At 37.5% G+C, this 10,264-nt stretch overlaps 1 protein-coding gene across 1 annotated transcript in view; it reads left to right on the top strand.

Annotated features, from left to right (window-relative positions):
- Window positions 1–8,989: 8,989 nt before the first annotated feature.
- Window positions 8,990–10,264, top strand: part of MARCO (macrophage receptor with collagenous structure) — a gene marked incomplete at its 3' end in the record, with an annotated part of 9,257 nt that continues 7,982 nt past the window's right edge. Inside the window, 2 exon segments of the mRNA XM_072417653.1 lie at window positions 8,990–9,638; window positions 10,049–10,093. Coding sequence (XP_072273754.1) covers window positions 9,464–9,638; window positions 10,049–10,093 — 220 coding nt within the window.

Raw genomic sequence — 10,264 nt, 5'->3', positions numbered from 1 at the left:
GTCATCAGAAAGCAGTTGCAGTAAACCTAAACATATTACTACTCCCACTGGTTTTCTTGGCCAACATATTAAACTAAAAATATATTTTATTACATATTCTTTATTAACAATACATATATATATATACAGATTGGGTCTGATTTATTAAAACTCTCCAACACTGGAGAAAATAGACTATCATGGGTAAATCTGTGCGATCCCGCAAACCTGAATTGTTTTTCTTAAAATCATTTACAAATACCTATTCCAGATTGCTGGATCACCCAGGTTCACCCATGATAGTTTATCTTTTCCAGACCTGGACAGCTTTGATAAATCAGGCCCATTATGTGTACATTCTTGTGGCAGACAGTATCCACAGGAGAATGGTGGTGGATGTTTTGTCCTACTACAAGACAAGTAGACACAAACCTTGAACTCCCTAAAATTCCAGATTCTCTGCCATATTCTGACCCTTAGCCACTAACAGACTATCATGCTAAGGCTAAATTTAGATGGGTGTTTGCAAACTGTGGGGTTACCCACTTCTGGTGCTCACTTTCACTGGCTATGTGGCCAGAAGCATTCACCCAAAGACAGACATGTGACAGACTTGTGCAAGCATTTGTTGTGCGCAGTTGATGATGGTTGTGTTTTTTCACATCAGTCCTGCACTGGTTTCAATGCATCATGGGATATCTGCTCCCCCACTTTTGTGCTCCAGACCGCTGGGTAAACACATTTCGGCTTCTTGGAAAAGCAGTCCTTTTAAAGTCTATGGAAGCAGTTTATGGGAGACTGCATCCTAAAAACCACATCTGCAACAAAGACAAATGACAAATGCCTTTCTGATCCTAGCCTTATTCTGCCTGACTCCTGATGGTCTCTGTGTGAATCAGTGTGACGGCACAAAGAGCGAGAAGTGAGAATTAAGATCTGAAACTATGTGAATTTGAGAAATGTCTTATCATACCAGACTAGATAACTTTTTTTCTGACGTCTGTGGACAGGAAGGCGCTGCCTGCTGCGATGATGTGCTGCACATATTTGCTCTAGATATATAGGAAAAGGGAAATATATACTATTGCAAATGAGAGTGTTTGGCTCAGCAGATTTCACACCATCATTTATTGTGTTGTAACTAATTTTGGGGAGAGGTCACTTTACATCTCTAGTTAACATTGTACTTTTAGATCCTAATTGTGTTTCTAAAACAGGCTGCTTTTTGGCCAATGGGAATGTTTTGTAGGTAAGAAGTATAAGGCTTTAAAAGTTATGTACTGGTATCAGTGGATGCTGAATTGTAGTGCTTTAGGCCAGTGGTGCCCAACATTTTGGACGTCCTGGACCACTAAATGCATGGACTACGGACCGTGCATACGTGGGGACCCGTGTGTCACTCAAAGAGGAATAAACTTCCTCCAGAGTGATGTTGTGATGCAAGAAACTGCCCACTCTCCCATTGCATGTCTGAGCCTAATAATTGGATACAACCTGCCCACGGCCATGAGTGTGCGATGCATATGGGAAACGTGGTCCATGGCCAATGCGCCCCCCCAAGTGGGGTCCTTTTCCTGACCACAAGTTGGGGACTGCTGTTGGAGGCCATCTGTACCATTAGAGTGCTGCCAGGTTTTTGTTAAAGCTTAGCAATAAATACAGTTATATATTTGGTAGAAATAATGATATGTATTTTAAATTTATCTTGAAAAATTCCTAACCTTGTATTTTTATCAGCTTGCCGCAGTCATCTGCAAAGCATAGACTAGAAGAGTGAAGACCAGTACTAGGAGCCAATCAGGCATTCTACAATCACATGTGCTGATAAAAGAAGTGAGCAGAGAGATGACTTTGTTAGTTCCATCATCATCCAGGGTGTTTCTCAACCAGGGTTCTTCCAGAAGCTGCTGGGAGTTCCTTGAGCAATTAACAATTTGTACCTCTCAGGTCAGGTTAAGTGACACCAATGATCTTTTTGGTGATCTGCTAGGGTGACATTCTTCCTACTGACCAGAAATGTAAGTAGGGACATTATTCCCTCTGACCACCACAATAATGCACTGTGAGCTGTGGATATAGTAATAGCAGGAGTCACCTGAAGAGCTGAAAGTTATTTTTAAGGGTTCCCCTATGTTAAAAAGTTTGAGAAAAGTTTTTAGCATATATAAAGGTCAATCCCAATCCTTAAATGTACCTTCCTATACAGTAGCGGTTTGATAGATAAGGGAGAGCTCTAGAATAGAATTTAGTATACAGAAAATAGATTTTGTGCAACACGCCCACATTGTTATATAACATTTCTAGGCAATTGAAGATATTTCATGTTCTTTTCTCCAGTATTTGGTATAATTACTATCATAGAATTTATTTCTGAGGTACAAATGCTGCGCTGGGTTTGCCAGGTTTAGATCTGCAGAAAGGTCATAGTTGGAAGGAGGGTCCTGAAATCTCATATTCATATAAATTCCATACAGAGAAGTATTTTTGTAACATGCTGATCTGTCATTGTGAAACCTCTGGGTGGAGGGAATAAATGAGAGAAGCTGACTAGAGTCCTCCAGATCCCTTTGTGGTTTTTGGCTTGTGATGGAGAACCCCATTTGTTCTCAGACTGATGAAGATACAAAGTTCGGCACGTTTTTCCCAGCAGGCAGCATGTCACAGATGACTCCTTTTGAAATTCATGGTAAAAATGTTGTATTTATATGTATGTGATTTGTATGTTTTATTATTATTAGCAAAATAATATTTTTTTTTGATTATTGTAGATTTCTTTTTTTTGCTTGTGGTGGCAGTAAAACTTCCAAATGTCCTCAGATACATATTTTAAGACAACAAACTGAGAATTAGTTAAAATGTTAATGCTGGGACAGATCAGTGGGTACCTGAGCAATGCTTGGTGTGTTTTACATTAAAATTTACATTTAAATTTACAATAAATTTAACATTAATATTTTGAAATATTTATAATTGAAATCAGTATTCCTATGCATCTTTTATTATTGTTATTATTAAACAGGAGTTTTATAGTGCCAACATATTAGCAGCGCTGGTAATAAAAATAAAATTGATTTATATACCAGTCGAGGGAGATAAATATTTTCAAGCTATCCCTGATATTTTGAAATGTGGAAAATAAGATATATTTAAATAGGATGCTTAAGAATCATAAGGATATTTTTTTAATTGATCAGTGATATAAAATATTTGTATCTGCATTTCTTGATTTACCAAAACGGGAATGTAGTAATGATAAAAGATATGTCATTTTCATTACTTTTCACATTCACTCTACTTTTATCCCACTTGGAATGTTAACATTGTGTGTGACTTGCTATTTTTTTTTCCATTATGGGCTTTTATAGCATTAAGATATTACGTTCACCCATAGGGTCAGATATAAATAATAACATAGCAAGTTGAAATGTCTCAACCAAAAGGCAAAAATAAATTAAAATAATACTAACACAAATGTTAGAATAAATAATTAGAAACTAAAAATAACTAAATCAAAAGGTCAGAACTACAAACTTACAGTTGATATAGTTGAGGAAGGCAAGAAACCCTTAGTAAATGTAATGTAACAGGGAAGGAAATCCTTTCAGATCCCAAAACATAAATGCCCCCCCCCCCCCAAATAATCTTCAGTGTTTTTTTATACATTATTAACTATTACATTTCATGCACTTACTGTATATTCACATCTACAGATTGAGAAGATTCACATATTTTTAGCTATTCCCATACATTTATTACAACTGAAACAAGTTGAAATGAGAAAGCTGAAAATTGTATTTAAAAACTCAGTAAATTGTGTGTGTTCTTGCTAAATTCTACCATTTTGGTTACATGCAGCTAGGAAAGTGAAATGTAGGTTTATTTAGGAGTTTTATAGAGTGCATAACAACAATATACAATGATAAAAAAGAGTAAAGAAATGAATGCACCGAACACTAAATAAAATAACTAAAATACTCTAATTTAGGGGGGTCAAACTCTCGCCCCTAATGTCCTTTTTTTTGGCCCCCAAAGGAATCCTAAATATGAACTGCAGCTGGCCGGCTGCTGCATTGAAATAGTGCCGCTACTACAATTCCCGGCATCACTCGCATCTATAGACCAGTGGGCTCTCTGCCAATGCGTGGCCCCACATTGGACTGTTTTATAGACGCAAATAATGCCGGGAATTTTAGTGGCGGCGCTATTTCAATGAAAAGGGAGTTTCAGCGGCTTGCCACTCATAAGATTTAGCTCCGCATTAGATTTAGCGTCTAACATTTCCAGCATTCCCCCTCAGCTGTACTTTTCCTTGCTACTCCAAGGCATGGACTTGAATGATTGGATTTATATAGAAAAATATCCTTATTATTATTGTAAGCCTGTGCAAAAAGCTTACGACTGAAATTTAACTCAGAAGGCTACAAATAGAGAAATAGGCATAAGATTTTTTCTTAAATAAAAAAAAAAAAAAAAAGTTTTTATGCCTCTTTTTTCATTATACGCTTGTTCCAGACTGGATGTGAAGCAAAACCTCTGTTTCCATATGAAAAGGGTTTATATCTAATGAGAATGAAAACATTTTCTTCAATTTTTTCAATAAATTTCAAGGTTGGCTCGCGACTTTGTCTAAGTTTTTATTTTTGGCCCTCTGTGTATTTGAGTTAGACCCCTGCTCTAAATGATACCTAAAATAAACCACAAAAAGTGTTCTTTTCTTTTTTTTTTTTTTTGTCTAAACTGCGAATTTCTCTTTTGTGGTAATTATTTTCAAAGAGCGGTGGTCCATCAAGTCTGTCTCTTTTTGTTTTGTTGCATATTTAATCACAGACAGTAAAGTGAGAATTCCATACCCGGGTCAGACTCACCAAGTAGCAAACCATCCAACCTCCACCAACCAATCGTTTAAAAAACAAGTAGGCTTCCTACTATGTATCGGCAACTATGTACCCCTTTACCGAGTGTTAAAGTTGTAATCCACAGAGCTGATACTTACCTTATGCATCCATCCCCTGGGAGTTACCATTCATGAAAGTTTTTATACAAACTCAGCAGTTAGTTACGCAACAGTACAGACTACATGGCTCCAGAAACGTAACGCTGCAAAGTCTGAATTTTAATTTTCTAAGTCTTAAGATGGGGAAATCCTTTTCTTACTAAGTGAAACCAGCTTCATAGAGGGGCACAGAGGATAGTTGTTCTGGTTTATGATGGTGATAGACAATTTGATTATGTAGCCCATTCAAAATGTATCACAATGCATAAATGGACATGCATCATTTGAATGCGCAGCAGTGCAGCACCAGTCATGCATACTGCGCATTAAATGCCTGGTTTTTCATACATGGTAGAAATGTAAGGGAAACACCATCTTCCCTCTTCTTCACTTCCTAAAGGCGATTGGCCATGCTGGGATGATGCAACTTGACATTCATTCCGGGAACGTACAAGGGAAGTCAGGATTGCTGAGTTTTCCTATTAACCAACGCTGAGCGTGCATGCATATTCAGCACAGCAAAATTTGACAACTGGGCAGCCATCAGGCAGGTAAGAGCCTGGCCCTTTCTGCAATAAACACCTACCTAAATCACAAAAGTTCATAGTGGGACTTTAGTTTCACTTTAAGCCCACTTTAAAGTGTCCCACACTAGGGACCACTGCCCTGCCCTAAGTTTTGATTCTCTGCCACATAAACTACTATAAACAACACTGATCTAATCAAATTTACTTTGTAACAGAAACAAGAAGTGAAACTTTTATTGCTCTGCATGGTAGAGTCTAATAATAATAAAAAAAAAATAAATGACTAGTTATTATGCTGAGGCTGCAAATTTCACTTCCTGATGATCATCATTATCATAAGAATATCATTTACAGCTGTAATACAGGAACAATGCCCCATAATCTGTATGGGGATATAATAATACATGACAGCTGGGTGGGCGACTCTTGTTTATTTTGGCACCCCAAGCAAGGCACCTCTGCCCTCACAAGACAATCCTAGCAATCATTTATTTGCACATTTTCCAAATATATGCCAGCAGTAGTCACCCTTTTTGGTGCATTGAAGAACTGTGCTTCCCCGTTGTCCTCTTTCATGTGCATGTACTGATCCTGGGAAACCTTGAAATAACTTCCAGGTCTTAATGAACCCCTGCTATAATTACTATATCCACAGATCACAGTAATTTTGTGTGGTGGTCAGTGGGAAGAATGTCACTTCTACAGAAAGACAAAAATATCATTGGGTCACTCAAACTGACCTAAGAAGCACAAACTGCTTAAGGAACCCCTAGAAACCTTTGGAGGAATCCTGGAGTTCCATCGATCCTTGGTTGAGAAACATTTTCCTAGAGCACAGCAGTCATTGACAACATTTTTTGCTGTATAATGGCACAAAGCATTACTGGAATGTAGTTCTCCTTTTAAATACAACTGTCTACTCTAAGAAAAAAAACAAAAACAGTCACAAAAATTCCCTGGTTACCTCAGAAACAAAAGCAGGAAACCACAAAATGTTGCCTCTGAAGTTATGTAAGCAAATCAAACACCCTATAAATAGTAATAATATTATTATTGATGATGTTGTTGCAGATGGAGTTACTATAACCCTGATTTATTAAAGCTATCTAAGATTGGACAAGGTAGACTATCATGGGTGAGTCTGGGTGATCCAGCAAACCTGGAATAGGTGCAGTCCAGGAAAACATTTGACTACTAATCGCAAAATTATTTTTAGGAAAGCCATTGCAAATTTGGTGAATTGCCCAGGATCATTCATGATAGTCTATCTTCTAAGACTTGGAAAGCTTTAATAAATCAGGCCCATTGTTTGTGTTCCTGCCAGTCCATGAGCTGATTCTCACTCTCATTATAGGAGAATAAAACATTTTTTATGTGAAAACCTCTAGATTAAATTTACAGTAATATACGTAAAAGCCTCCCCAGAAAGTTACAGCCCAATGCACTGCAATAGTACTTACATGTAAATGAGCCCCGAAGTATCAGTCTGAATTTCAAAATGTACAATAAAAGTGATCATATTCCGTTTTAGTTACCTTTTTTATTTTATAATCATTTTAGGAAACTTTTAGCTTTTACCTATACTATTTTTAAAAATAAGATTATTTTGGTTAGAATATTGGTCACTAAATTGTAACCCCAATTGTAGCCCATTGCTTGCCTTTATGCAGCCATTCCCTCCCACTGAGACCAATGATGGGGCATATTCCGCCTCCCAAATACCATTTGTACTATGACACTGCAGCTTTTCCTATTCTTGTTGGCCACAGCTGGTCCCCGTTATTTTAAATGACAGTGAACTGGATCCTTGCTTTTTTTTCTCTTTCCAGACAAAAAACCAAAAGGGAAAAACAAAGAATGCTTTGTGCGAGCTTTTGTGTTTGTGTATCTTCTCCTGCTGACCTGCGGATCTGTGTACCTGGCCTTTAGAGGTAATGATCACCTATGGGGGAGGGGCTTTTCATCGCACCTGGATTCAGCAATGGAATTTAAACTGATTACTCACACAGCAGCCACAATGGGCCTCAAACATAGATCAGTCTAAAGAGAAAACCAATCTTCTTTCCTACAATAACAACATTTTATTTTGAGAATTTGGAATAACATAACATAATATAGTTTTGCCATTTGTATATATGAGGCTCAATGTGTCTCTAATTTATTGTAATAATCTCCAATTTATTGTCTCAGAGCTAAAACTTTAAAGGTGCAGTTCCAGGCAAACAGATACATACTGTATACAGTTAATTGCATTTCAACTGTTTAAAATGCCAAGGTATTAGTTATTATCTGCAGCTAGCCTTTTGATTCCAGTCACCACTGCCAGTCAGAACAGTCAGACCCTGGACCTCCACTGCAATAGCAATGTAGTTTGGTCAAGAACACACCCCCAGCCTGCTGATTGGACAGTGGAGGAACAGCATGCTGGGGAGGCGACCCTTTGCCATTTCAGTTAGTATTTTCCTCAGTGTATTGTAGCTAAACCGGAACCCCCCAAGGTCTTGTTTTTTTGTAATGCCTGAAAACTGCATGTAGCACTTATATGGGTTTTACGCTTTAATCAGCTTTGGTGCAGCTGATTTATTTACACTGAACAAGGCAAATTCAAAAGCAATTGGCTTGATAAGTAAATTCAAACAGTGTAGAGAAACAAAGTGGTAGACAGAATATCTGTTACATGGGTCATATGTGCTTGCATACTGCACCACAGCTATTTCCTCTCTCTGAATTCAGCCAGGAACATGTGGCCATGTGATAACCGAAGAAAGAAGATCAATAGATTACATTTCCAAGCATCCCCTCATTACAGAAGAAACACTGTGTTTAGTTTAGCTGCAGTTTAAACTCAACCTAAATCCATAAATCATCTAAACCAAGGCATAGCCTTCAACCTAAATCTCTTTTACACTTACCCATACATTTACATAGATTGTCTCTGATATTTGTGATCTCAACCCCATAGATATTAAGCTCCGGCATGAGCTCTCAGCCCTCAGAGATGATATCTGCAACATGAAATGTCTGCCTGAGGTGATCAGTAGTAATAAGAGGTCTGAAGAAAGAGATGAATCCCCCTCAGATTCCAAGCTGGAGGAAGATATAACCATGATAAACGTTACATCACTGTCATCAAGGCACCCAGGGACCACACTGAGCCTGGAAGACCTGGAAGAAGAAATCCAATTCATCAAAATCCAGAACATGGAGCTCAGTATGAGAATTCAAAACATCACCTTGATACCAGGTACAGATCAGATTCTAACAAACAGAACACACAGGTACATGTCTGATCCTAAGAATCAGAACACACAGATACAAGTACATGTCTAATCCTAAGAATCAGGACACACAGATAATGGTACATGTCTGATCCTAACAATCAGAACACACAGATACAGGTACATGTCTGATCCTAATAAATAAATAAATAAATAAAGTATGTGGGAAGATGACATCACTGCACTCCTCACAAATCGGAACACTAATATTTATATTTTGTTCTTTTTTTGTATATTTAGTGTCCAAAAATCCTTTAGTTCAGTGGTTGCCAATCAGTGGTCCTCAAAAAAATTTTGGTTGTCCACAGAAAAATTTGGACATTATTTGCAATAAAACAAAAGTATTATTCTAATAAATTCTTATATCCTGAATGACACTTTTGGCCTTTATATTGCACTAAATTCACAAACTGTACTAGAGACAGAAAAACAAGGGAGGAGCAGCGTGACGTCAGTATAGTCTTTTGTATGAGGCAACTGTTGCTGAGCCGTACGCTTCAGTATTGTTTCCACCATTACAACAGTCACCCCGCTCCGTGAATACAGATTCTCATCCGATAGTTTTATTTTATTTATTTATATCTCAGATGATCTTTTAGGTAAGTATGACCTGGCATCAAATAGTTTGACTTTGATAACTATCATTTCTGGTTTGGTCTTAGATTGGAATGAAATGAAAACCCATAATGAGTGAGAAAAAGCAAACAAATATTTTACATTTCTTTAGTAATACCAAAGATAATACAACTAATGATAATAGTAACAAAAGTATATTATATATACCACAAAATAACTTTGTCTGTACAGGACTGCCTGGAGTGCCTGGGAATAGTGGCCCAAAAGGAGATAAAGGCGATGCAGGTAGATCAACCAACCCATCTTTCTGCACTTCATCTATACCATTGCACAGATCACAGCCACATTAATCTGGTCTTCAGTTTGTTCTTTTACTCTTGTTTTTATCTTACGTTTGTTTTTCTCGCTATATTCTTTGCTGGAATTATTTTTCTGTCATTTATACATTTTGTATGCATCAGAATGCATTAAGCGATTGTCAACTTTAAGGCCTGAAATGCTCATGAATGCAGCCAAACTGAACCATACAATGTCAAGATAATTTGAAAATATTTTGCTCTGTGCATTTCAGGCCCTCAAATAGCAAAGTAAAGCAGAACTAAACCCACAAATTAAAAAATTCCAATTCTCACATAAGTTACCCATGCTCTGCAATACTAACACTGACAGCCTAACTTAGGTGTATCTTTTTTCAGGAGCCAAAGGTGATCCTGGTCAGAAAGGAGAGTCTGGACAATCAGGTAGGACTATCCATTCGTCTAGTATGAATGAAAGTCCCTGAGATTTTGATGTCCGTAGCTGCTGGGCGGAGGGGTGAAGGATAACATTATAGAACAGGTTTTCTCTACTGGGGTTTAGAAGTCCTCAGAGGTTCTGCCACGATTTACTATCACAAAATATGTGTTCAAAAA

This window comes from Pyxicephalus adspersus, chromosome 7 (assembly GCF_032062135.1).
Source record: "Pyxicephalus adspersus chromosome 7, UCB_Pads_2.0, whole genome shotgun sequence".
Taxonomy (NCBI): Eukaryota; Metazoa; Chordata; class Amphibia; order Anura; family Pyxicephalidae; genus Pyxicephalus; species Pyxicephalus adspersus.
This window is presented reverse-complemented; position numbering and strand designations above follow the sequence as displayed.